We start from the raw sequence: 25890 nt of genomic DNA, 5'->3' as shown, positions 1-25890 counted from the left end.
GAGGTGACGTCATGAGAGATCCATTCTGAAAAAGGACCAGGCCTGCCAAAGCCACCCTGGGGTCACCAGCATGCATTGGGGCACCAGGATTCTTTTTTTGGCCCCAGGATATTCTCTGAGGGGCAGAAGAGCACCTCCTCTCTGCCCCAGGTGGGGACTTGGTCCCAGGAGAGCTGCCCGTTTGTGGCCCTTCCCGTGAGACTCCAGAAGACTCCCTCCTGCCAGATCAGGGTCATAGCAACTGAGAACAAAGCTGGGCAGGCCGAGCGGGCCCTGCGCAGGGGCAGGGGGTCTGGGAGAGCAGCAGAAGCGGCTGGGGCCTGTCCTTCCCAAACTGGGCCACTGGTGGGGCCTTTCATCTCCCGCCTTCCTCTCTGGGCCACTCCAGCGTCCGCCTGCCTCTGCTTCTTCCCACCCCACTACCCCCAGTGCAGCAATTACTGCGCTAATTAGGGCGCTTTGATCATCTTTAGAAATGGCCACATTGGGGAGGGACACTGCCAAGCAATTAGGGGCAGAGAGGCTGGGAGCTCGGGCACCTCCTCAGGGGTTGGGGCTGCTGAGGACCCTCAGACACCCCCTGTCTCCTCCCTCCAGGAGCGTCTGCCCCCAGCATAGCTGTAAACTCCTCGGGGAAGAGGGGCAGATGGGAATCCCGCCCCCCGCCACCCGCTCTGAGCCCTGGAGACAGGGCCAGCCCCTGCCCACCAGCCCCCCTCTGCCTGGCCCCCAGCCCAACCGTCAGCTCTTCTGGCCTGTCCAGGCCCCTTTGATGGAGCCGCAGAAACAAGGGCTCCTTTGACAGAAGGGGGGCCTCAGAGCCCGGATGATGAGACTTCAAAGGTGAGGGTCGAGCCCACTACCCCGTTCCCTCCCCCCCACCCTGGCCCCCCTCCAGTGTTCCCCCCCAGTCTGTCCTCTATATAGCCCCCCAAGCCCCATTTCCCCTGTGGGCTCCTGGGAGTTAAGGGCCAGGTGAGGAACAGACCAAGGGAAGCCGGTGATTTTGATGTAAAAGAATAGAACCAGATGATTTGAGGAACAAGAACTGAGCGCCCAGGGGCAGGCAGCAAAGGATAACGCCTGGAGGGTGAACCCCGAGGGGAAGAGAGCACAGGGCCGCTTGCCGGGGCTCCCGGTCACCATGCTGCTGGCTTTGCTGCTGCTGCTGCCGCCCCTCCCAGGCCCGCGGTCTGCCCGCGGGCACCCACTGTACACGCGCGTGCCCCCCAGCACCCTGCAAGGTGAGCCCAGGCTGCTCTGAGGGAGAGGCCGAGGCGGGAGGAGCACAGAGCAAGTGGGTCTCGGGCAGGGGGACGTGAGCTTGCCCTCCCCACTCACAAGGACCTTTGGCCCTTTCTGCCCACCCTGCTGGGAGAAGGGGCCAGGAACTGAGACACAGGTGGGAGAGGAAAGGGGAGGACGAGGGTGGAAGGGGAAGGGGAGCCGGCAAGCACTGCCAAAAGGCGTGCTTTCCAGAAGGTTCTGGGTTTAGCAGGGAGGAAGGGGCCCAGGTCGGCATCCCCTTGGCTATCTGGACCCCAACGTGGGCAACTCGGCCATGGTTATTTTGTGTCAGTAAGCCTGAGTTCTGTAATATCTATACCTTTGGGGTGCTGTTTTTCAAGGTTTTTAAGGAAAAGCCGTTTTCAAAGATTCCAGCCCAGCTCAAGCTGAAATTACAGAGATATCTCGGGCTGAGAATCTGAGACCGTCTGCTGTGTGTGCTGGGGCCTGGGGCCGTGGGGCTCTCTGACATCCCCATTCTGTCCCAGGGCTCCTGGAGCCCAACCTGCTTCCCCACCGGGTCTCCCAAGGCAGGGCTCAGGGCTGGGGCAAGGCGGAGGAGCTCTTCCCCCACGGTGCATGACTTGTGCCCCATGTCCTAGCAGCTCTGTCAGCCCAGGGGACGAAAGTGTTGCAGGCTGCCCAGAGGAGCGCCCAGTGGGCAGTAAATCGGGTGGTGACGGAGATCCAGCACAGACTGCATGAGTGCCGAAGTTGTGCCAACCACACCCCCCCATGCCCTGGTGAGCTGGCGCTGACTGCCCTGGGCCCGTGCTCCCGTCCACCCCGTCCCCTCCCTTCAGACTTGACCCCCTCTTGGGGACAGAGACTCGGTGAGGCTGCAACCAAGATGATGCTCAGGAAGGTCTCCTCAAGTGGAAAGGGCACACCAGGCACGGGCACAGCGCGTGCAAAGGCAGGAGGGCAGGAACAAATAAGTCTGGGCTTATTTGGTGAACAGTGAGAAGTTTATGGCAGCTGAAACAGACCCTGAGTGCTACTGGGCAGGGTAAGGGGGGGGGGGTGGTGGGTAGGTGTGAATGGGGTGCCGGGTGAGGTGGCGGGAGGGCTCAGGCTCAGCCTGGGGTGGAGAAGAGTGGAAGGCCGTCCGCGAGGCTCAGAGGTCTGTTTCTCAGCAGCACCTGGGCGTCCCGGGCCTCGCGCCCCCCTCCTCCAGGATCCACCTGAGCCAGGTGAGGCTGAAAAGGCTCGAGGTGGGTAGGGCTGAGAGCAGGGTGGACCCTGGAGGGGTCTCAGTGGTGAGGATGAGTGGGACTCGTTCCTCCTGACGCCGCTTCGGCCTTTCTAGGGCCGTGTGGCGAGAGGCGCCCGGGCGCTGTCAACGTGACGCGGGCGCAAGGCCGCATTGTGGGGGGCAGCGCGGCACCGCCCGGGGCCTGGCCCTGGCTGGTGAGGCTGCAACTCGGCGGGCAGCCTCTGTGCGGCGGCGTCCTGGTGGCGGCGTCCTGGGTGCTCACGGCGGCGCACTGCTTCGCGGGGTACGTCGGGCCCCAGGCCCCTGCCCAGCCCGGATCCCCAATGCGGGGTCCCGCTCTTCCGGGGTCGGCTGGAGGGCACCAAGCGCGAGGACCGGTCTCTGCTGCCCCCTGGCGGCGGCCGTCCCCTTTCCCGCCTCAAGGCGCCCGGGCGGCCCAGCCAGGTCGCGGATTCTCCGGGGGCTCACCGTCCCGGGCCTTCTCCCCACTCGGCGTCGCGGCTTCTCCCGGGCCCGCCCTCCCTGCCCCCAGGCGGAGAAACAGCCCGGCGCGCGGGCTCGCAGGGTGGTGCCCGTGGGCGGAGGGCAGGGTCTCCAGGGGACCTCTCTGCATCCTTGTGCTGCGTGTCTCCCGCCGCTCGCGCCGCAGCGCCCCGAACGAGCTTCTGTGGACGGTGACGCTGGCCGAGGGGCCCCGGGGGGAGCAGGCGGAGGAGGTGCCGGTGAACCGCATCTTGCCCCACCCCAAGGTGAGAGGGCAGCCCCCAGGCCCTCAGAGTTGGGAACAGCACCCCACCCCCAACCCGCGCTGACGCTGCGCCGCCACCCCCTCCCCAGTTTGACCCTCGGACCTTCCACAACGACCTGGCCCTGGTGCAGCTGTGGACGCCGGTGAGCCCGACAGGGGCGGCGCGCCCCGTGTGCCTGCCCCAAGAGCCCCAGGAGCCCCCCGCAGGCACCGCCTGCGCCATCGCGGGCTGGGGTGCCCTCATCGAAGGTACTAGGCAGGGCAGGGCCTGGGTGAGCCGCGCGTGTGCGTGGGAAGATTGGGGGGCTGGGGTGATGGAGTTTGGGAAGGCTGGGGTGTAAGAATTGTGACCTACACCCAGCTGTCTTCACAAAATGCTGCCCATCTCGCAAAGGGGGGGGGGGAGTCAAGGAGGGCAGTGGGGGGAGGGAGACCCTAGAAGCAGGACCCCTGCCCTTCAGGCCTGAGCCCCTTCCACTGCTTCCCTGTAGATGGGCCTGAGGCTGAGGCGGTGAGGGAAGCCCGTGTGCCCCTGCTCAGCGCCGACACCTGCAGAAGGGCCCTGGGGCCAGGGCTGCGCTCCAGCAGCATGCTCTGTGCCGGCTACCTGGCCGGGGGCATTGACTCGTGCCAGGTATGAGCCCCGACTGATCGGAGGGTAGTAGTGGGCCACTCCTCAGGGGCGGGACGGCCTCCTTTCCTTCTACAATCAGGCTGTCACTCAACTTCTCTGAGCCTCTATATCCTCATCTCTAAAATGGGTCGAAGAGTGGTAACCCCCAGTAGAGCTCAGAGCTGCTTTACCCTGCCAGGCATAAGGCTGTCATTGAGGGTGACATGGATCGATGCAGTGCCCTCTCTCTTGGCTCGGATCCTCGCAGGGTGACTCTGGAGGCCCCCTGACCTGTTCTGAGCCTGGTCCCCGCCCCAGGGAGGTCCTGTACGGAGTCACCTCCTGGGGGGACGGATGCGGGGAGCCAGGGAAGCCTGGGGTCTACACCCGTGTGGCTGTGTTCAAGGACTGGCTCCAGGAGCAGATGAGCGGTGAGCGCCCCGTCCCTATTCCCGCCTCCGCAGAGTGTCCGGCAAACTGCCCGGGGACGAGCCCGTTTCCACCCTGCCGCCGCCCCCAGCCTCCTGCGTCGGGAAAGCCTATCTTCCTCCCAGGGAGGGCTTTGGGGGCTAGGGCCTAAAGCGGAGAGCGGGGGTGGAGTGGGCTAGCCCCTGACGCCCCTCGCAGCCGCCCCCTTCAGCCGCGAGCCCAGCTGCAGGGAGCTTCTGGCTTGGGACCCGTCGGAGGAGCCGCTGGCAGATGCCGCCCCGCCCTGTGCCTTCTACGCCCACCTGTGTCCGGGGCCCGCGGGCGCCTGTGCGCGCCTGGCGCACCAGCAGTGCCTGCAGCGCCGGCGGCGATGTGGTCAGTCCCGTTCCTGGGGCTGGGCCGGGGGCCCGAGGGTCTGGCCCACGTCTGACAGCCGGTCGGACCCTTGTCCCGCCCGCAGAGCTGCGCTCGCTGGCGCACACCCTACTGGAGCTGCTGCGGGGCGCCCAGGAGCTGTTCGGCCCGCGTCCGTGGGCGCGGCCCCTGGCCCCGGCCCTGGTTCGGCCGGCTCCGTCTTTCCGGGATCCTCCCAGGCACCCCTCCCGCGAGCAGCGGCTGCACTCAGGTACCCCAAGCCCTCGCAGCCCAGCCCCCGCCCCACCCCAGCGCGGCCGAGGCGTTCCCCTAACCCTGCAGCTCCCCAGGATCGCGGACGGCAGGCACTGGGCTCCCGAAGCGGAGGTCGGAGCAGCGCGGGGAAGCGAACGGTAATGACGCCCCCTGCCGGCCGTCGCCAGTGGACTAGGCCAAGGGCGGGCCGAGGCCCGCAGGGGATTCTCCCGGGGTCTGCGCTGGGAGGCAGTTTCACCCCGCGGGCAGACCCGCTCTCCCCCTCCCTCGCAGCAGGGCGGATGGTTCTTTGGGGGAACTTGTGACTTTGGGTCCTCATCAGTGTCAACAGATGCTGGGCTTTGTGCTATCCTTTAACCTCTCTGAGCCTTGGCTGCCCCTCGGCCGCCCCATCTGTAGCAGGAGGAGAAATCTGCCCACTGGGAGGGGTCCAGAGGCACTGGTGGGAACACCACCCCGGCTCCGTGCTAGTGTCAGTTCCCTCGTATTCCCAAAGTCTCTCCCCTTCCTGCAGGCTGCCCTGGGCTGGAGCCCCTGTGGCAGAAGTTGGCTGCCCTCCAGGGCACCCATGCCTGGATCTTGCAGGTCCCCTCCGAGCGCCTGGCCATGGACTTTCACGAGGTGGGTTCCCAGGCTTCCCAGACTCCTTCGCAGTGGCCTCGGAAGGCTAACCTGGGTCAGCCCTGATGGGGAGGGAGACAGGAGAGACCCTCCTCCAGCAGCCTGGGGTGGAGGTAGTGGGTGTTGCCCAAGGGGAAGGGGATGGGGAGGGCGGCTGTGTGTGAGCTGGGTGCTAGGTGGGTGTGAAGGAGTGGGGGGAGGTGTGAGTGGAGGAGCTTGTGGTGGTGTCCAAGTGAGCAGAAAGTGTGCAGGATTGGGGGAGGGGGCTGGGGAAGGGGTGGGTCTGAGTGAGAGTTTCTGGGGGCAAGGAGGAAGGGACCAAGAGTGGGGTTGTGGGCCCCTGAGTTGTCTCCTCCCTCTGCAGGTCCTGGCAGACCTGGGCTCCAAGACACTGACCGGGCTCTTCCGAGCCTGGGTTTGGGCAGGCTTGGGGGGCCGGCACGTGGTCTTCGGCGGCCTGGTGGGTCTGGAGCCAGCCACGCTGGCACAAAGCCTTCCCCGGTTGCTGGTGCAGGCCCTACAGGCCTTCCGCTTGGCAGCCCTGGCGGAGGCAGAGCCCTAGGGACCCCGGATGGGTTCAAGGCAGAGCCGAGGGCTGGGGAGGGAGGGGCACCACCCACTCAGCCCTCAGGTTCCCCCAGCCAGGTGGCCCTGAGCCGTGTCTCCCCCCGCAGCCCCTGGTCAGGACTACTGCTCCCAGGGCCTGCGGAGGGTCCAGGGAACATGATGACAGACTGTCATGGCCAGAGTTGGGTGCGGGCGGGGGCGTGGGGGAAGGGGCCCTGGGCCCAGCGTACCTCCCCAGATGTACCATCGGAAGATCACAACTGCTTTAATAAACATTATTTATGATCTACGGAGACCACTCCAGAGCTTTCTTAGGATGGGACTGGGGTGGGTGGACATGGGATCTCTGGGGTTAGGGCCCAGCCTCCAGAAACGGTTAGTTGATAGAGGTCACAAAGACACTGGAGAGGGGCGGCAGAGCCCCCCATCTCAGCGTGTCGGTCGACCTCCCAAGAAATGGCAGTACCGCCGCCTGTCACCACCCTGCTGTCCATGGCTGACGAGTGCCGCCCCCAATGTCCCGCCTCTCCACCCGGCCCCCACCCTCACCACTAGCGGTGGGGAGTCCCAGCCTGGGATCTTCGCCTCGTGTCCTTGGGCTCCTGCCCGGCTGGCCAGTCCCTGTCCCCACGCCCGCATCACCTGCCCCAGTTTCTCCAGCCTGCCACAGAGCCTCGAGGTGTCAGATTGCGCTTCCGGCGGCCTCTTCCCTTGGTGCCGCCCCCCACCCTGCACCTGTCCCCTCGGCCACCTGCCCACATTCCCCAGCCCTGCCGACAGGAGCGGCGGACCCAAGACCCAGTCAGAGGAACAGGATGGAGGGGCCCGTGTTAACTCTGGGGCTGCTGGCTGCCCTGGTCGTGTGTGGTAAGAGTGGCCATCACCCCTCCCTGGAGGGTCCCTCAGGACCCCTACCCAGGTCCCCCACAGCATGCTCCCCTCCCGTCCCCTCCTACGTGGGGCTCCCTCTCCCAGCGTCAGGCCCACCTCCCCACTTCCCACTGCCATTCCTCCCTGGAGGGGCCAACCCCCCGGGGCCCGCTCCAGGCCCAGCAGGACCTCAGGGCGGCGTCCTTCCCGGGCCCCTGTCCCCGACCCTCCCCAGGCAGCTGGGGCTTGAATGAGGAGGAGCGGCTGATCCGGCACCTGTTTGAGGAGAAGAAGTACGACAAGGAGCTGCGGCCCACGGCGCACAAAGAGGAGACCGTGGAGGTCACCCTGGCCCTCACCCTCTCCAACCTCATCTCCCTGGTGAGTGGCCCCTCCTGGCTGGGCTGGGGGACAGTGGCAGGGATGGCTTCCTGGAGGCCTGGCTGTCTCCCGGCCTGGGATGGCCGTAGAGGAAGGTCAAGGCCCCATCCCGGCCTCTGGTAGCTCCTCTCCCTGGGAAATGTGCTCGGGCCCTCTCCACGCCTCTGCGTGCTGCCCACAGGCCTTGGGCTGAGGATGCCCCGTTCCTTCCAGCTTCAGTTCTGGGTGCCCCCGTTTCGCACCCATGACACACGTGAGAGGCCATATGCCCACCCTGCTTCCTGGTCTATCCATCCACTCCTGACTGCTGGGGGCAGGCCATTGTCGCGGTTTCCCCTGGGTGGCAGCCGAGAGTAGGTGCCTGGTGAAAGGGTGCAGGCCCCGGGGGGACAGTCCTCCTGTTTGATTACAGAAAGAAGTTGAAGAGACCCTCACCACTAACGTGTGGATTGAGCACGTAAGGAGAACACCCCGCACAGAGCTGGGGGTGGGGAGGGTGCAGGGCCCAGGTTCGCCTGTGCTCGCTTCTGCTTGGGGATCCCCAACCTGCCTCAGTCAGACACTGTCCTCCGGGAGGGACTGGTTCCTGCCTACAGACAAACCCCGGGCCCGACCGCCCTTCCCATCAGCTGGTGCTGCCACAAGCCCAGAGAGAGCCTTCTGTGGATTAGGATCTTCACCTAGGGAAAATTGTCACAGTATCTTGATTTTATTAGAAGACACTGTGTGCTACCTGTCAGAAACTCCTAATACAGATGTAAGTCTTCTATGTCCACAAGGGAAATTGTGTTCCCTTAGTGGTGCAGTGCACATCCTACACGGCTGTACACAACAGACCTGAGTCCTGACTCTGTACCCACCTCCCCCAACCTCTTTTGTCCCAGCCCCAGACCCTGTCCAGTCTTCCCCCAGGGAAGTGGTTGGTCGGGGAGCGGGGGGAACGGGGGAGCCCGGACAACAGCAGAGCCCACTGCTGACATTTCTTTTGGGCTTCCAGGGCTGGACAGACAGCCGGCTGAAGTGGGATGCCAAAGATTTTGGGAACATCAGCGTCCTGCGTCTGCCGTCTGACATGGTGTGGCTCCCAGAGATAGTGCTGGAGAACAAGTTGAGCCGCAGCCCCCCCTGGCTTCCCCTCCACCACTCTGCCTCCTTCCCTTAGGCGTCTTGAGCCTCCCCCTCCAGTCCCAAGCTTCTGACTGCCCGCCCTCCTCTGCCTCCCCCAGCTCGGCCAGTTCCCAGCTGGCCAGCACTCACTGTGGCCCTTGTCCCTGTCCCCCAGCAATGACGGCTCCTTCCAGATTTCCTACTCCTGCAATGTGCTCATCTACCCCTCAGGCTACGTGTACTGGCTGCCGCCCGCCATCTTCCGCTCCTCTTGCCCCATCTCCGTCACCTACTTCCCCTTCGACTGGCAGAACTGCTCCCTCAAGTTCAGGTGCACCCACTTCTCCAGCCACCCCTCCCCCCAGGGCACCCCGCCAGGGGCTGAGGGAGGTAAACACCCTCAGGCAGAGGCCCCTGGTCTGTCCGGATTAGAGCTTCCCAGCCCCACCGTGGCCCCCTCCAACCGTGAACCTCCTACGCTAGCCTTTCCCCCATCGGTGGCACCAGCCAGCGGCTGAGGACCACCCTCTGCCCACTACCCTCCCCAGTTCACTCAAGTACACGGCCAAGGAGATCACCCTGAGCCTGAAGCAGGATGAAGAGGATGGCCGCTACTACCCCGTGGAGTGGATCATCATCGACCCCGAGGGCTTCACAGGTGCCGGAGCAGCAGCTGCTGGGTGGGCTGGCCCCTCAGACCCCCCCCCCCCCAAGGATACAGTCACACTGACATCCCCACCCCAGAGATGCACGTGTGCATACACACACCTAGGACATGGACACACAGGAACACAGGCGTGCAGATAGGTACAGACAGGCCAGACCCTTCCCGGTCTGAGCAGGGTTCCTGGGGATGGTGTGGCCGACAGATGAGGGGGGTGGTTAGCCCTGCTGTCCCCAGAGGGCCCAGGGGACGGTTGGGGCTTTGGCTGTCATCCTGATGGTGTGTATGTTGTCCCCTCCCCTCTCTGTGACCAGGCTCAGATCTTTTACTGGGCCCTACCGCTTGCCCCTGTCTGTCAGAGGAGACCCACATCCCGCTGGTCCCAAGGCTGGTACATCATGGGGAGGAGGGTTCTTACTCTCACTGCCTTGTTATCCCCAGGCCTCCTTATTTGAACCACATATGGCCTCAGCTTCTATTTTTTCCAAGGAGAAAAAAAAAAATTGGTCCCAGAGGAAAACTTCCCCCATGTAGAGTGAAACTTCCATCCCAACCCCCAGGGAAAGATACCCAGAAACAGAGCGTGAACACTCCTCCGTGCCCCCACCCCACTCCCAAGCCCCTCAGGCCCCTGCCAACAGGCCTGGCTGCGCCTCTGGGCTGGTTCACTCCACCCAGCACCCCCCCGCCCCCCGGCCTGCCCCAAGGCCCGCCCCCCACCCCACCCCACACCCGGCCCCCTTGCCCGGCCTGACCCCAAGGCATCCATGTGCCACCCTCAGAGAACGGGGAGTGGGAGATAGTGCACCGGCCGGCCAGGATCAACGTGGACCCCAGTGCCTCACTGGACAGTCCCAGCCGCCAGGACGTCACCTTCTACCTCATCATCCGCCGCAAGCCGCTCTTCTACGTCATCAACATCCTGGTGCCCTGCGTGCTCATCTCCTTCATGATCAACCTGGTCTTCTACCTGCCTGCAGACTGTAAGCCCAGCCCCCGGCCCCCTCCCCGAGGGCCCCTGAGCTCGGCCACCCCCGCCCTGCCCCTCACTTCCTCCTGGGAGCCACTTGGGGGTCACCACTGCTGGTGCTCCCTGCCCAGGGTCCAGGAACGAGGGGCACATGGCCTGTCAGCGGGAAGGCTCTGTGACCCTGTCAGACATCCCCCAAGTGGACAGGGCCCCTGGGGGTTCCATCCCTCTTGGACCTCCCTTCTGCCTCTCATGATGGGCTTCCCAAGGACCCTAGAGAGAACTACAAAAGTGTCCCTCTGTCAGGGCAGAGATCGGGCCTTTGTGGTCACCACTGTGTGACCGTGGGCCTGGCTGTTGAGCCAATGGGTGGATAACAAGGTCTCTGGGAAGCCAGGGCATGGGACGTGCAATCTACACACACCTGGTTCTAGAAGGGCACATGTCATCTGTGGTCACTTGGCTCCAGGACATTTACTATGAGCAGGGCACAGTGAGTTCCAGAGACAAATGTGACCCCTCCCCGGACCCTGACAGACAGGGTAGAAACTACAAGACTAGGAGTGCAGCCTGGGGGCGGTGGGGTGGGAGCTGGAGCCTGGCTGCGAGGTGCATTGCTGACCGAGAAGCAGCGCTGGGGCAGGGCCATGGACCCAAGACCACGGGGGCCAGCACGGCACAGCACACTCAGGGGCGCAGGTGGGAAGAGCAGGGCAGTGCTGGGCTGGGGTCTCGGAGCAAAGGGCCGAGAGCAGGAATGTCATCTGGGTGTGAGGATGCCCTGGGGCTTCCTGTGTGGGGGAGGGACAGAGAAGGTCTGTGATTTAGGAGGGCTGAGTGGCAGGGGATTGGCTAACGAGGAAAGCAGGGGTTCCTTGAGCTCTCACCCAGTGCCAGGCAGCGTCTGAGCATTTAACACACACTCTCTCACTTTGGCCTCCCAGCTTTTAATGGTTGAGGAAACTGAGGCACAGAGAGGTTAGGCTGCTTGCCCAAGGTCACCTAGCAGTAAGTGGCAGCTCCTTAGCCCAGGGCACCATGGCATTGTGAACAGTAGTGCAGGGGCCACCGTGGCACCCTCCGGGCCCTGGGCCAGAGGTCACAGCTAAGGATGGGCTCCCCAGGTGGCGAGAAGACATCAATGGCCATCTCGGTGCTCCTGGCCCAGTCTGTCTTCCTGCTGCTCATCTCCAAGAGGCTGCCGGCCACGTCCATGGCCATCCCCCTCATCGGCAAGTGAGTGCCATCCCTGCCTGCCTCACCCCCCGCTCCTCGCCCGGGCGGGGGCTCCAGGCTGCACCTGTGCCCGCAGGTTCCTGCTCTTCGGCATGGTGCTGGTGACCATGGTTGTGGTGATCTGTGTCGTCGTACTCAACATCCACTTCCGCACACCCAGCACCCACGTGCTGTCTGAGGGAGTCAAGAAGGTGAGGGCTCGACAGCCAAAAGCTGGAGGTTGTCCACGTGCCTCTCTGCAGGGAGACGGGTGAAGCCACGGCGGTACACACGACAGGGGGTGCTATCCGGCAGCAAAAGTGCCCCTGCTGCCCCCCACGCCCCAGGCTGGATATTACATAAAAGAAGCCCCATGCTAAAGAGACTGCAAGGTTTCCTTTCTGTGAAGTTCAAGGACAGGCAAAACCAACCTTTAGTGCTAGAAGGCAGGATGGTGGTTCCCTCTGGGTGTGGGGAGGAATTGATGGGGGTGAGGCAGGAGGGAACATTTTTGAGATACAGTTCTTATCTTATCTGAGAGGTGTTTACACAGCTGAATGCATCTGTAAAATTTCATCTAGCTACATGCTTAAGATTTGTTGAGTCAACTGTGTTTGTTATACCTTGATTCAAAGGAAGGTGAGCACTGTGGGGGCAGGGTGCCCAGGAAGGGGACTGTCCTTGCCTCCTGGCCTCTGCAGGGCCACCTGGTTGTTTGGGGACAGCTGAGGATAGTTTAGCAACTTTTTTGGTCTTAGCCCTGCGTTGGGAGCATTTTTCTTACTTTTTTTTTTTCATATATAATTCATTTTCAACAAATGAGTTCTTCTCCATGCTGTAATGAGAGAGTTGGAAGCAACCTAATTGTCCATGAGTAGGGGATCAGAAGAATAAATGACAGCGTCAGACTGGGGAGCACTTTGTGGCAAGCCAGGAATGGAGTCACAGATGTTTGGATGTGTGAAGGTGACCCACGTTTGTAAAATGGCCCCTCTGACCTGCCATAGCTCTTCCTGGAGACCCTGCCTGAGGTCCTGCACATGTCCCGTCCGGCAGAGGATGGGCCCAGTCCTGGCACCCTGATCCGGAGGAGCAGCTCCCTGGGCTACATCTCCAAGGCAGAGGAGTACTTCTCGCTGAAGTCCCGAAGTGACCTCATGTTTGAGAAGCAGTCAGAGCGTCATGGGCTGGCCCGGCGCCTCACCACCGCACGTGGGTCCCTAATGGCTTGGAGTTCGGCCCATCCGTGGGAGATGGGGTGAGGGCAGGCCCCATGCCCACCTCTGGCCTGGTGTCCACAGGTCGGCCCCCAGTAGACTCTGAGCAGGCCCAGCAGGAGCTCTTCAGTGAGCTGAAGCCAGCTGTGGATGGGGCCAACTTCATCGTCAACCACATGAAGGACCAGAACAATTACAATGAGGTGAGTAGCCACAGGGTTGCTGTGTACAGATGTTCAAGTAGTGCACTGATCAAGCACATCCTATCTTAAGGGGGCACAGTTCCCCTCAGAGATACCTACCAACTTAGACGGAGTTCACAGTGGGTGCAGATTCCAGGCCTCTCGGGGAGGGGGATCCCCTGCCTGAAATCCCATAGCCGTGTGCGGGGCCAGGCACACACTCAGATATACACACAGGCACACAGCTCTGCCCTGTTGGGGCCACACTCTGGACCTCCCTTAGGGTCCCTTTTTTCTCCCAGCTGCCAATCATTTTCTGTCCCTGCTCAACTCCCAGCCTGATACTCCAGACAAAGCCAGACATTTAAAGGGCAGCCTTATATGGTTGTTCAGTACTATACACCTTTAAAAAATTCTCCCCTGACAAAGGGGCATATTTTTCTAGTTCACATGCAGGCTAGTGGCAGCACTGAGAGGCTGGGGGGGAGTCTGTGGGCCTGCTCTCTGTCTCCTGGACAGACAGAATGACCAGCCCCGCCTGTGGCTGGAGGTGGGCCTGGGCCTTTGCTGGGGACATGGCAGCACATCCCATCTGCTGCAAGCCCGAGGCAGGCCCCACAGATACGCCGAGGCCATGGGCCCCAGCTTGGGGTGTGAGTCTGTGGTTTGAGGTCCCTTCTCACCCCACTGTCTCTGTCACCCTTGCCCCCAGGAGAAAGACTGCTGGAATCGGATAGCCCGCACAGTGGACCGACTCTGCCTGTTTGTGGTGACACCCATCATGGTGGTGGGCACAGCCTGGATCTTCCTGCAGGGCGCCTACAACCAGCCTCCACCTCAGCCTTTCCCTGGGGACCCCTTCTCCTACCGGGAGCAGGACAAGCGCTTCATCTAGAGTGGGCCTGCCCTCCCTGGCCTGGCCCAACAACCAGGGCAGGTGGTTGGCCCGAAAGGGATGTACAGGGGGTGGGGTGGATAGCTGTGTGGACAGGGCTGTCTGGGAAACAACTAGCTCTTCCTGGGCAGACCAATTCCCAGCCCTGAGACTTTGAGCCCAGTTGGTCCTGCCAGGCTGGGGCAGAGATGAGCTGAGGTCAAGGGAGGGAGGGGGAAGCGCTAATTCTCAACAGTGGTTCCTTTGCACATAAAGCCAGGAGCCACCGGAGAAGGCCTGAGAGTGGACATCAGCTGGGGGTGGGGCAGGACGATTTGGGGGGAGGCAGAGGGCTGGCTCAGGGACCAGGGGGGATGCCACTCAGGCTGGCCTTTTGGGACCCCTCTGTGAGGGGTCAGAAAGACAAAGACATCTTCTTGCCTCCCCCTCCCCCAAGTGGGGGTGGAACAGGTGGGGTCCTGGGCCTTTACTTCCCGGCTCCTCCAGCCACCTCCTTCCGCCAACCCCTTAGTCTTGGGCTTCTGAGGCCCCACCTGGAGCCGAGGTTGGGGATGCCTCTCTCTCCAGGCCCACTAGGGAAGGAGTTTTTTGGCAGGTTCGGGAGCATCAGGATTGCAGAATGGCGTTCCCCAGCCCTTTCTGCCTTGGCCACTCTACCTGGGTCCCCCTGGGAAGCTGAGGATGGGGGTGGAAGGGTCAGGTTCAGCATCCACAGAGGCCAGAGGTCAGCCTGTCAACCTCAGGTCACACGCACCATCCTAAAGCCCCAGAACTCGGCCATCCCCCCAGGCTTGTCCCCTTGAGCACCTACTCCTCCTCCCCAAAATAGGGTTGGCCAGACAAGACTTGGGACATACTTATACTAAAAAATGATTCATTGTTTACCTGAAATTCAAATTTAACTGGGAATCCTGTATTTTAATTTGCTAAATCTGGCAACTCCACCCCAAAGGGAGCCCCTGCCAGTCCTATCCCAAAGGCCAAGGGCTGAGGCTGCAGGAGCAGTAGGATGTAGTTCTGTGTGGTAGCCCACCTCCAAGGTGGCCCCAGTGAGCCACACCTCCTGGCATTCATACCCTCCCACACGGTACCAAGACTGGTCTGTGTGACCCATAGAAGGAGGCAGAAGTGACAGTGTGTCACTTCCAAGATCAGGTCGTAAAAGACATTGCAGCCACTCTCTTTCTCTCTCTCTTGCTCTCCCTCCCTCATTCATTCTTAGTTGGCTCTCTGACTTTGGGGAAGCCAGGGGCATGATGAGCAGCCCTGTGGAGAGGTCCAGATGGCAAGTAACTGAGGCCTCCGGCCAACAGCCCTGTGAGTGACCTTGGAAATGGATCATCCAGCTGAAGTGGCTCCTTCAGCCACAGTGGAGCCTTCAGATGAGATCGTATCCCCACAAAAGCCTCTGAGCCAGAGCCACCCAGCTAAGCTGCTCCTGGATTCCTGACCCTCAGAAACTGTGTGAGATATTAAACGTTTGTCATGTTAAGAGACAAAGCTTTGGGGTGGTTTGTTACACTAGCAGTGTGACCTTGGGCGAACCATCCCTCATCTCTCAGCTTCAGTTTTCTCATCTGCAAAGTGGATAAGTCCAGCTCATGAGGCGTCTTGAAGATCAAATTTGCTAGTAGGAGTAAAGGTAGTTACATGTGTCCTGCTAATTTTAGGGGTGGTTATTTATCTCATTCCTCATTCGTGGGCCTCAGTCACTGAGGACAGGCCCTTGGGGCCCTCACAAGGGCCTCCTGCATCCAAGCCTGGCGTGGTGACTGACAGGGGACTGGAGCAGGTTGGAGGACCTGATTCTTCACCTCCTTGATGTGCAGGCTTGAGTCTCCCAGCTGAACCCACGTCCCTCAGAGGGAATCAGTGACCTCCTGAGCTCAGGTATATAGAAGGCAAAATGTTTGGTTTTCCCATGGAACTGAAGAAAAGATAAACCATTTAAAACCAAAACTGACCCTACTTACTTCTGCTTTCCAATATGAACCTTCTGAAAATTCAAGGTACAAGTCTTTAATTTGTTCCCCTCTGAATAGGAAAACTAGCTTAGACTTACACCCTTCAGATGAGCAGGCAGTCCGGGTCTTCCCTGGAATTTTTCACCAACTCTGGGGGGTCCCTGTCTCGTGCCCAGAGACAAGAGGGCCCAGATCTGATCCCTCAACCACTGTCGTTGCTTTGCTTCGCCACATGGTGATGCTGTTGGCAGCAGGTTTTACACAGTCCAATACTGAGGCCTCAGTGTGTCAAGCCTGCTCAGGTGGCTGTAAACCTTTCAGAGAAGACAACCCCCAATGCCCCACTAGACCAAGGGTGCCTCTTTAGCAGGTTCCCAGGGTCACAGTGGGTCCCCCGACAGCACCCACTTCCCCAACACTCCAGCCCCAGGGTGCTGTCAGGACTGGTCCACCCTCTGGGTGACATGGAACCCCATCTCCTTCCCTCCCAAGGAAGTCATACCCACAGGGGCCAGCTTCCCATGAAGCCAGAGGGAGTCCCTACACACTCTCCCCAGGCCAGCAGGGCTACCCACCCTCTTTCAAAGGGCGATGAATCCATCAGGAACGCACTGGGCTGTAAGGAACAGAAAAACCCAGAGAACCGTGGTTTAAAAGAATAATGTTTCCTCTTTCTTTCTCACATAGTAAGAATCTCAAGATGGTGGCTGCTGCATTGGCTCAGCTGCCCCACAAAGTTATGAGGGACCCAGCTCTGTGCTCTCTGCCCAGCCCTCCCTCTTAGCGTGCTGGCTTTGTCCTCCGGCTTGTTGCCTCAGGTAGCACAGGGACTGCCACAGCTCCACACTTCACGTCATGTTCAAGGCAGGAAAGGGGAAAGCGATTTCTGACCCTTTTATCAGGAAGAAAACACTGAAGCCCCTCAGCTGACTTCAGCAGACACTCCATTGGTCAAGATGTTATCACACGGCCACCCCATCTGCAAGTGAGCCTGGGAAACAAGCATTTTGCTTGTCCAGCCTCTGGAGTAGAAGGCGGCAAAGTTGTTAGTGAGTGAGGACTACAGATTTTCTCTTAATGCAGCGATTCCCAACCTTTTTGACACCAGGGATCGGTTTCGTGGAAGACAGTTTTTCTGCGGACCGGTGGCTGCGTGGGGTGGGATGGTTCAGGAGGTGATGCGAGCGACGGGGAGCAGCAGATGAAGCTTTGCTCACCTCCTGCTGTGCGGCCTTGGTTCCTAACAGCGCACGGCCCAGTACCGGTCCACGGCCCGAGTTGGGGGCCCCTGTCTTAATGGGCCCCATACTTCCCCCCTTAACCCTTCCAGGGCCGAAACTGCCACTCCTCAGAGATGCCTCACCCCCCTGAGAACACCAAAGGGACCTCTCAGAGCAGAGAGGAGGGGAGAAAACAGGGGTTAAAATCTGCATCCAAAAAAACTTTAAAATAAATAAAATCTGCATCCAGAGGGAGGTGGCACAGTTCCTACCAGAGGGAATTCAACCTCCAGAGTCTTCCTTTTCCCTCCCAGACACTTGTAGGGAAGGGGAGAGAGAAAGTCAGAAATGTCAGGCGTCAGCTGACTACCTATGCCTGGGGTGGTGGAGGGGGAGGGCGATAGGTGGTCCATGATTTAGCAGAAGCCATTAATTATCTGGGGCAAAGAGCCGTCTTGGAGGAGAGCAGAGAGGAGGAGAGATACTGCTCCGCAAAACGGGTGAGGGAGTTGAGTCCAGGGGACACCAGAGGGCAAAGTGGGGAGAAGGAGCCATTGGCTTTGTATACTCCAGGGAAAGTGGGCTACACAGCTAGATGCGTGGTGAGAGCGAAGTCTGGGGGGGTACTGGGGGCGGGCCTGTCCAGGAAAACTGAGTGTGGAGCACAGAGCAGGACCGAACGCAAGGACCGAGGTAGATCAGGGAAGACAGGGGCCACCACTGTCATCCCCCTGCCCACCGCAAAGTCCTGGAGAAGACAGCAGAGACTTGTGGCCCCGCTGCAGGGGGCTGGGGTCTGAACAAACCTCATCTGGATCTCCAAGGACAGGGCACGTGGGCTGGCTTCTAGTTTACTGACACATGCTAAAATGCCACAGACACCATTTGCTTGGGGGGAGGGGGACACGTCCTCAAATGGTGCTTTCCCTCCAGCCCTCAGAGGCCTCCACCACCCTCTCCCACAGGAGGCTGAAGGGTGGGCGGCACATATGGGAACTTGTGTTTCCCGCCTTGCCCACGTATTGGGTCATGTTGACCTGTCTGCTTCAAATAGCTGGTCAGAAGACAGGTGGCCAGCGCACAGCAGGGCCCTCGGCTCCTAGATCAGCCTCAGCCCCACTCTTCCCCTGACCACAAACCACAGCGTGGATGGAGCTGCTTTTCTGGCCCCTCTAGGTCCCGTCATCTGACTCTACAGGGGCCACGACCTTGATCTTGCCTGCCTGCCCCCCTTGGACTGTGAGATCCTGTGAGCGGCTCGGGCTCATCCCTGGGTCCCCCTGGCCTAGAGCTGTCCTGCCACACACTGGGAACTCCGTAAATCTGTGGATGATTTAATAAATACTGAGGCCCCACTGAGGAGCCCCTATTCAGGGGCTGTCCTATTCCCTGGAGCCTGCGTTCCAAATCTTCCTTGGCTCTCCTTCCTTTAAAGCTTACCAGACCCGAGTTCCATGCCTCAAAGACCAGAGAACCCTGACTTGACCGCCTCATTTGCATTAAGGTGTCATTGCCTGGGGGTCCCAGTGCATCTCTCCCATAGGCACTTGACCCTCCAGTGTCTCAGTCTAGTGGAGTGACCCATGAAGATGTCAGGGACCATGCCATAGAGAAACTCAGGTACAAAACATGCTTACCCAACGGCCTTCACACCTCCCCAGATCCTGACCCGCTGGAGGGGGCAGGAGGAAGGGTCCTCGGTCGGGGCCCTTCCTCAGCGCTCTGCCTTTCTCTCCCACACCCATCTGTCCCCGGCTGCGTCCTCAGCCCCCCAGCTGGAACATGGACGGAGGACTGGGTCGGCTGAGCCTGAGAGTGGGGATGGAGGCTGGACCGTCTCTGTTGGGGCAGACAGGGCCCCTCTGTTCTCCTCAGCCCAGGTAACCTGAGCCCGGCATTGTGTCCATCCTGGAACAGCTGACAGCGCTGTGGTCAGACAGCTGGTGGGGCTGGCCTGGCTGGGCTGGCTGGGGAGGGAGTGTGGGCTGTTACATGAGACCCAGAGTCTGCATCCCTCTATCCCAGTCCTGAGGAGCTGCAGTCCCACCCCTGTCACTGCAGAGAGCTGTAGCACCATGCACGGGGGCCAGAGGCCGCTGCTCCTTCTGCCACTGTTGGCTGTCTGCCTGGGTGTGGACACAGGGGGTCTGGGGCCTGGAGAGGCCAGGAGCAGGGGTCCAAGGCCTCAGGGGATGGAGGGTCTGGGGGGCTACTGGAGCCTGTCCCCCACACCCGGTTCCCTACTTCTCCATGTCACACCCTCCCGTGGCCTCCCCCTCATTCTGCCCCAAAGCCCCTGTACCCAGGCTCACCGCTGTCTGTCACAGGAGCCCAGGGCCGGAACCAGGAGGAGCGTCTGCTCGGGGACCTGATGCACAGCTACGTCCCCCACCTGAGGCCCGCCAAGCACGATTCAGACGTGGTCAACGTCAGCCTGAAGCTCACCCTCACCAACCTCATCTCCCTGGTGAGCACAGGCCTGTAGGACGGGGCAGGAGGGGATCCCACCCTGCCCCTGGGATTGGGGGGAGAGGAAGGGGCTGGCTCCGGTGGCCGGGAGCAGGCAGGGCCCACCGGGGAGAGACCAGGGAGCTGGAAAACTCCCATGGGGACCTCCCAAGAGGCTGGGGTCTTGCAGGGACTACCACCTGGGGGCTTAGCCCTCTGTTCTGCGCCCCCAGAATGAACGAGAGGAGGCCCTCACCACCAACGTCTGGATAGAAATGGTAAGAAGCCGCCCTGCCGCCCTCTTTTCCTCTAGCAGCTCCCACCCTGGGGCCCCAAGGCCCTCACAGCTGCCTGTTTCCCTCCCATCCCATCCCTGCCTCTCCTGCCCCCCCCGGGCTGGGCCCCCATTCCTGGGGGTCGGGGGGCCTGGCAACCCCTCCCCCCGCAGCAGTGGTGTGACTACCGCCTGCGCTGGGACCCACGTGACTACGACGGCCTGTGGGTGCTGCGGGTGCCATCCACCATGGTGTGGCGGCCGGACGTCGTGCTGGAGAACAAGTGAGGAGGCGGCGTGGGCAGTGGGGGGACAGACAGACACAAGGGTGGGCCCAGCAGGACAAGGGGGCTCTGGGAGAAAGAGGCAGGCGAACAGAGGGTGCAGCCCGGGGACACCGCGGGCACTGGGGCGCGGGGGCTAAGGGTAGGGCCCGGGGCCAGCAGACCTGATCCCAGACCCGGCTCCACCACCTCCGGGCTGGGCCGCCTGGGTGGGCCACCGTCCCTCTAACGTGGGGACGAGGACAGCTCTCTCGGGGGCCCACAGGACAGGCGCGGGAAGGGCTGCCCTCTGGCTCTGGCACTCTGTGGGAGCTTAACCACTGTCAGTTGCTGTCATGACCATTAATGAAGAGAGTTGGGGAGAGCGGCAGCGATTAGGAGCTGGGCCGAGGGAGCCTGGCGCGTGGGGGGTGGGGAAGGGGGGCGGGGAGGGGGCTGGGGGAGGAGTGGTCCCCAGGCCAGCAGGAGACCGGGCAGGGGTGTGGCGGGCTGGGAAGGGTTGGTGTCCCCGGGCCCCATCCACACGTGGCCTGGCCTGTGCGCAGCGTGGACGGCGTATTCGAGGTGGCCCTCTACTGCAACGTGCTCGTGTCTCCCGACGGCTGCGTCTACTGGCTGCCGCCCGCCATCTTCCGCTCCTCCTGCCCCGTCTCTGTCACCTACTTCCCCTTCGACTGGCAGAACTGCTCCCTCATCTTCCAGTAAGGCCATTGGCTGGGGTGGGGATTTCGGGAGCCGCTCTAAGAGGGGTCCTGGTCGGGTGGGGACCCAGGGGCCTGGCTCCACCTCCCTGGGGCCTCTGCGTCTGTCTCAGGCCCAGATGCCTGAAGATGCCCGTGTCCCTCCCTGCTAAGCCTCGGTCCCCTCACTCATCCTCCTTCACTGCCTCAGTTTCCCTGCCTGTGCCCGGAGGAGAGACATCAGTGACTGGGATGGGTGGGCGAGAAGGCACACACACGCCGACACACATGCACACCCACACTAGACCGCTACGCCCTACAGCCCCACGGAGAGGACGGCGCTGTCTCAGTATCCTCGTCCATTAATGGGGGAAAGGGGGTCTGTGAGAGGGTTTCCCCGGATTTTAGAGGAACAGTCTTCCTGAGACCCTCCTCAGTAAGCAGACCCGAGAGGTACACACTGTTCTCCTCTGTTCTCACCATTGGCCCCTCCTGCCCTGGAGATGGTGGGAGGGAGGAACACGGGGTGGCCCTGGGCTCTTGCCACCAGGGCAGCACATTGAGCTGCGGTCTCCTGGTCCTTCAACACAAACTTCCCCAGACCCCAAAGAGCCTGACTCCCCGCCCCAGCCCCATCTCGTGCCAGGGTTTTGTGGAGAACTCAGAAATTCCTGGCTGCACTTTTTGAGGCAAAGCGGCCCACAGTTGCCCTCAGGTGATGGTCTATGTGACCTCATGGGTGAGTCTACACACACTCAAATTTATCCTCTTTCCCTCCCCATCTCCCAGGTCCCAGACCTACAGCACCAACGAGATCAATCTGCAGCTGAGCCAGGAAGATGGTCAGACCATCGAGTGGATTTTCATAGACCCCGAGGCCTTCACAGGTAACCTCCACCCAAGGCCCCTGCTGGACCTGGCTATGCGGGCAGGGCCAGGCTGAGATCACGCCCCCTCCCGTGTAACACAAGATGAAAACTACAGTAAACCACAAAATACATATATTTAAAGGTCCAGCAAACCTCTGATTTTCCCCATGAAAATTACTCCAGTTTTGGCGGGAGGGGGATCAAGCATCCATCCTCCCACACTGTTCCCATCCCTCAATGGCGCTCCTTTGGGCACATGCTGGTTGCTCTGTAGCTGGGTCACACGGGCTGCAGGGATCTGCCCGCCCGCACTCCCTGTGCCCACCCCAGCCTGCTGCCCGCAGAAAATGGAGAGTGGGCCATCCGGCACCGGCCAGCCAAGATGCTGCTGGATGAGGCGGCACCAGCCGAGGAGGCCGGCCACCAGAAGGTCGTCTTCTACCTGCTTATCCAGCGCAAGCCCCTCTTCTACGTCATCAACATTATTGCGCCCTGTGTACTCATCTCCTCTGTGGCCATCCTCATCTACTTCCTTCCTGCCAAGGGTACCTAGCGCCTGTGGGAGGGGAGCCATGGCCCCGGCCGGCAGCACAAGGGATAGCTGGAAGGGCAGAATGGCACCATGACCTGGGACCGGGGACATGGACTCCTTGTGGGGAGGGGGGTGCCCCACGGTGGGGAGGTTGAGATCCGCTCTGAAGGCCTCTTGGTCATGGGCAGCGGGTGGTCAGAAGTGTACCGTCGCCATCAACGTGCTCCTGGCCCAGACTGTCTTCCTCTTCCTTGTGGCCAAGAAGGTGCCTGAGACCTCCCAGGCGGTGCCACTCATCAGCAAGTAAGGCCGGTCCTCATGCCTGTGCCCACCTCCTCCCCTCCCTTCTCAGGAACACAGGGTACTGCCCTCCTGCCACCCCCATCCCCATCATCCTCAATGCCAGCCCATCACCCCAAGGGATCTGGGGGAATCAGCCACTATGGGTGGGGATGTTATCCGGGGTGGAGTGTCGAAGGGCCAGCCCCACCTCCTGCCTACCCCACCCCGGCAGGTACTTGACCTTCCTCCTGGTGGTGACCATCCTGATTGTTGTGAATGCTGTGGTCGTGCTCAACGTGTCTTTGCGGTCCCCACACACACACTCCATGGCTCGAGGGGTCCGCAAGGCAAGCTCCCCGCCCCCGCCCACTCCAGCATCCTCCTGCCCTTTCCGCTTACATGCACCTTCCCCTGCACTCCTGTCCCTGGGCATATTCCTCACCTACCACATTCAGCAGCTAACCTGCCCCATGTGCATCTAGAAGCACATGCCCAAATGGAGCAATAATAACATCAGGCGCTTACTATGTGGCAGGTGTATTACGTATACTAACTTACTTAATCTTCATAAATCCCCTGTGAAGTGGGTATTAGTATCATCTCCAGTTTGCATATGAGGAAACTGAATCACAGAAAGGGTAAATAGTTTACTTGAGGTCGCATGGCTAGAAAGTGGAGGAAGCAGGATTCTGCCCGGGCAGTCTGGCTCCAGTGCCCGTGTGATCTGCAGCCCACCTGCAGCAGTCAGCTGGGACCCTTGTTACAAATGCAGATTCCCAGCCTACGCCAGGCATCCTGGGCCAGGGGTGGGGCCCAGGAACCTGTGTTTCCAGCAAGTGCCCTGGTGATTCTTATGTGCACAAAAGTTTGGGGGCCCAGGTTCAGTGTCTGACGCAGAACAGGTAAGCTGTACCAGGGCCAAGCCACTGCCCCTGAAGTGCAGCCTCCGGGCCCCCAGTGCATGAACCCTTCGTGCCGACCATCACCTTCTGCTCCGAAGCCCAGCCTGGCCGCCCAATCACCCAGGAAGGTCTGCTGGCCGCTAAGCTAAGCCGCCCATGACATCCCCTCCTCAGGTGTTCCTGCGGCTCTTGCCCCAGCTGCTGCGGATGCACATTCGCCCGCTGGCCCCAGTGGCTGTGCAGGACGCCCGGCCCCGGCTACAGAATGGGCCCTCCACGGGGTGGTCAATCACAGCTGGGGAGGAGGTGGCCCTCTGCCTGCCCCGCAGTGAACTCCTCTTCCGGCAGCACCAGCGCAATGGGCTAGTAAGGGCAGCGCTGGAGAAGCTAGGTGAGGCAGCGGGTGTGACACTGGGGACACTCCTCCCCAGGGACTTCAGACAGGAAGTGTCTGTTGGCCAAGGTGCCAGGGACAGCAGATGAGTGTTGGGCAAGTGTCCAGGTTGGGGAGAGAGGGGTTGGGGTTTCTAAGGAGAGGCCACTTTCTCAGACTGTTTCTCCTCCATTCTACTCCCAAACCTTACTCTCTCTCTTCCACAGAGAAAGGCCCGGAGTCAGGGCAGAGCCAGGAGTGGTGTGGCAGCCTGAAGCAGGCCGCCCCAGCCATCCAGGCCTGTGTGGAAGCCTGCAACCTCATTGCCTGCGCCCGGTACCAGCAGAGTCACTTTGATAGTGTAAGCCAGTCAGGGGTGGGGTTGGGGTTTGAGTACCTGGTGAGGGACTTGGACCTGAGATGGGGCAGGATGAGTGGGGTGGCCATGGTAGGGCAATAGGATGGAAAAAGTGGAACTGCGAGTGGGGCCAGAGGCCCGTGGAAGAAGCCGGTTGAGGCCTGGAAGTAGGTGAGAAGGGCTCAAGGAAATGAAGAACAGAGGCCTGCTGGATGGCCAAGGTTGGTACAGGGATCCAGCTTGGTGCCACCGCTGGTCATCTCATCCCCTGCCTCTCACCCTCAGGGGAACAAGGAATGGTTCCTGGTGGGCCGAGTGCTAGACCGCGTCTGCTTCCTGGTCATGCTCTCGCTCTTTGTCTGTGGCACTGCTGGAATCTTCCTCATGGCCCACTACAACAGGATGCCTGCCCTGCCATTCCCTGGAGACCCCCGCTCCTACCTGCCCTCATCTGACTGAGCCAACCAATTGCTGCTAGCCATGTGGAGTCTTATCAGCTGTGTTCTGCTGCTGAGGTCATGAGTATGCTCTTTGGGAAGCACCCTTCAGGGCCATGTGAGCCAACTGTTCCTGAGAAAAGCTGGGGAAATAAAAAGACAGAGCTGGAGCCCTGGAGTGGTTGGGGATGGGATGCTGGCAGAGTGTGTTAGTGGGATCGGCATCTACATGGCACTGGCTTGCTATTCCTGGCACTCCCCTCACTTGAGCAAAGTGTTATCAACCCCCATCATTTCTGAAGTCCTAAGGACTCCGTTTTATCCTATCCCCAACTAGGCAAGGTCCTACCCCTCCAGGCCTGGGCCTCCCTTCCCTTTTACAAGTTCCCTGCAGGCTCCTAAAGGAAGGAAGTCAAGAGAGAAGTGAAGAGTAGCAGCCAATGCTCTATCAAAAGAAGGGGAGCAGCCCACTCCAGCTGGCATCTGCCTACTTTCTTGGGGCTGTAAGCACCCAATACTCATGTGCACCAGTGACCTTTCCATTCAGATGCATTTTTTTGCCATCGATCACCAAACATTGTATGACTTTTATTATCTTTTTTCATTGTTAAGAGCTCCTCACAGCATTATGGATAAGCAAGAATCACTATTCCCCCATGTTTAGGATGGGCAAATTGGGGCCTAGAGTAAGAGGGGCGTCCCAGAACAATGATGGCTAAATAAGGGTTGGAGTCCACAATTCCCAACACTGACCCAATCTTAGACCCTCTAAGAAAGTTCTATGGCCTGGAAAACGGATGCCTCTTCCTTCTCTTCTCAAAGGCCAGGGAATTTGCACTGGTCTCAAGGAAGAGCGAGGCAGGGAGGCAGGGAGGCTGGGAGGAGACCCTGACCAGCCTCCCTTTGCCCCACTTAGGAAATGAGGGCCGGGGTCTTTCAGGGGTGGGGGTGGGGCCGGGAGTAAGGCCATGCTTTGAGAGTGTAACTGGGGCCTGAGTTTTGTTGGTGACAAGACAACTTGGGCAAGTCATTTGTGCTCCCTGAGCCTGTTTCCTCATCTGTAAATATGGGCACAGATATCAGTTCCTATCTCCCCTCATCACAGGATCAAAGGTGCGGGTGAAAGTGATAAAAAAATGTTAAAGACCTGACAATGGGACATTGTTGTGGGCGGAGAGGACCTCCCCCAAGTACAGGGTTGCTGGCTTTGGGGATCAATCACCAGCAGTATTTGGAGCGTCAGGCAATTTGATGACGGTGGGACCATCTCTGGTTCCTGTAAGCCTCTCTACTAGCTTAGTCACCTGGAGTGAGTCTCTCAACCTGACTGCCTCAGAAGGCGGAGATCAGCTCTGTAGCTCCTGGCACAAGTAAGCAAAGATTAACAATAGCCCCCACTTATGAAGGGTTACTGTGTCTAGCGCCTGAAACTGATTATCTCGTTCAATCCACACGGCAACCTGAAGAGGCGGGTACTACAGTATAGTATGGCCAGTACCAAAGAAGAAAGAGCCTCAGGGAGGTTAAGAGACAGTCCAGGATCGTGCAGCCCCACTGGGGTTGGAGTCGGGAGCCTTGAATCCAGAGTCTGCGCCGTCAGCTACTCGGAGCTGTCTTTCTCGGAGCCCGCCGCGGGAGGGGGTCAGCACGCGCTC

The 25890-nt window shown here is 60.6% G+C and overlaps 2 protein-coding genes across 7 annotated transcripts; both read left to right on the top strand.

Annotated features, from left to right (window-relative positions):
• The first annotated feature begins 929 nt into the window (after positions 1-929).
• Positions 930-18416, top strand: CHRND (cholinergic receptor nicotinic delta subunit). Of its 5 annotated transcripts, XM_082395544.1 has the most exons (23): positions 930-1244; positions 1893-2030; positions 2427-2480; positions 2597-2786; positions 3153-3252; positions 3341-3500; positions 3743-3885; positions 4133-4295; positions 4492-4918; positions 4998-5060; positions 5438-5544; positions 6892-6978; positions 7217-7362; positions 7775-7819; positions 8360-8469; positions 8645-8800; positions 9018-9127; positions 9916-10116; positions 11228-11339; positions 11416-11530; positions 12326-12530; positions 12620-12738; positions 13430-18416. In XM_082395544.1, exons 1-23 carry the CDS (start codon positions 1145-1147, stop codon positions 13610-13612), a joined length of 3234 nt encoding a protein of 1077 aa, XP_082251670.1. In that variant the 5' UTR covers positions 930-1144; the 3' UTR covers positions 13613-18416. The 5 variants fall into 5 exon arrangements, with proteins under 5 accessions (XP_082251670.1, XP_082251672.1, XP_082251671.1 ...); XM_082395545.1 differs by lacking the exons at positions 930-1244; positions 1893-2030; positions 2427-2480; ... (1 more) ...; positions 3153-3252; positions 3341-3500 and having other exon boundaries at positions 3748-3885; positions 4505-4918; XM_082395546.1 differs by lacking the exons at positions 6892-6978; positions 7217-7362; positions 7775-7819; ... (7 more) ...; positions 12620-12738; positions 13430-18416 and adding an exon at positions 5909-6239 and having other exon boundaries at positions 931-1244; positions 2424-2480; positions 4492-4668; positions 4754-4918.
• A 267-nt stretch (positions 18417-18683) lies between these two features.
• On the top strand, positions 18684-24802 carry CHRNG (cholinergic receptor nicotinic gamma subunit). 2 transcript variants are annotated; one of them, XM_082395579.1, is made up of 12 exons: positions 18684-18926; positions 19124-19263; positions 19478-19522; positions 19696-19802; positions 20348-20503; positions 21272-21369; positions 21696-21896; positions 22072-22186; positions 22398-22512; positions 23242-23458; positions 23668-23801; positions 24084-24802. In XM_082395579.1, exons 1-12 carry the CDS (start codon positions 18872-18874, stop codon positions 24255-24257), a joined length of 1557 nt encoding a protein of 518 aa, XP_082251705.1. In that variant the 5' UTR covers positions 18684-18871; the 3' UTR covers positions 24258-24802. The 2 variants fall into 2 exon arrangements, with proteins under 2 accessions (XP_082251705.1, XP_082251704.1); XM_082395578.1 differs by having other exon boundaries at positions 18689-18926; positions 19693-19802.
• The last annotated feature ends 1088 nt before the right edge of the window (positions 24803-25890 follow it).

The sequence above is a fragment of the Balaenoptera borealis genome, assembly GCF_965194805.1.
Source record: "Balaenoptera borealis genome assembly, chromosome: 6".
NCBI lineage: Eukaryota > Metazoa > Chordata > Mammalia > Artiodactyla > Balaenopteridae > Balaenoptera > Balaenoptera borealis.
Note: the sequence above shows the minus strand (reverse complement) of the source record. Positions and strands in the feature narration are given on the sequence as shown.

Coding starts and splice junctions, on each gene's coding strand:
- CHRND (XM_082395544.1), top strand. CDS start 1,145: ATGCTGCTGGCTTTGCTGCTGCTGCTGCCGCCCCTCCCAGGCCCGCGG. Junction 2,481..2,596: donor CCAGGATCCACCTGAGCCAG/GTGAGGCTGAAA, acceptor CGGCCTTTCTAG/GGCCGTGTGGCGAGAGGCGC. Junction 9,128..9,915: donor CGACCCCGAGGGCTTCACAG/GTGCCGGAGCAG, acceptor TGCCACCCTCAG/AGAACGGGGAGTGGGAGATA.
- CHRNG (XM_082395578.1), top strand. CDS start 18,872: ATGCACGGGGGCCAGAGGCCGCTGCTCCTTCTGCCACTGTTGGCTGTC. Junction 18,927..19,123: donor ACTGTTGGCTGTCTGCCTGG/GTGTGGACACAG, acceptor TGTCTGTCACAG/GAGCCCAGGGCCGGAACCAG. Junction 22,187..22,397: donor GCGGTGCCACTCATCAGCAA/GTAAGGCCGGTC, acceptor CCACCCCGGCAG/GTACTTGACCTTCCTCCTGG.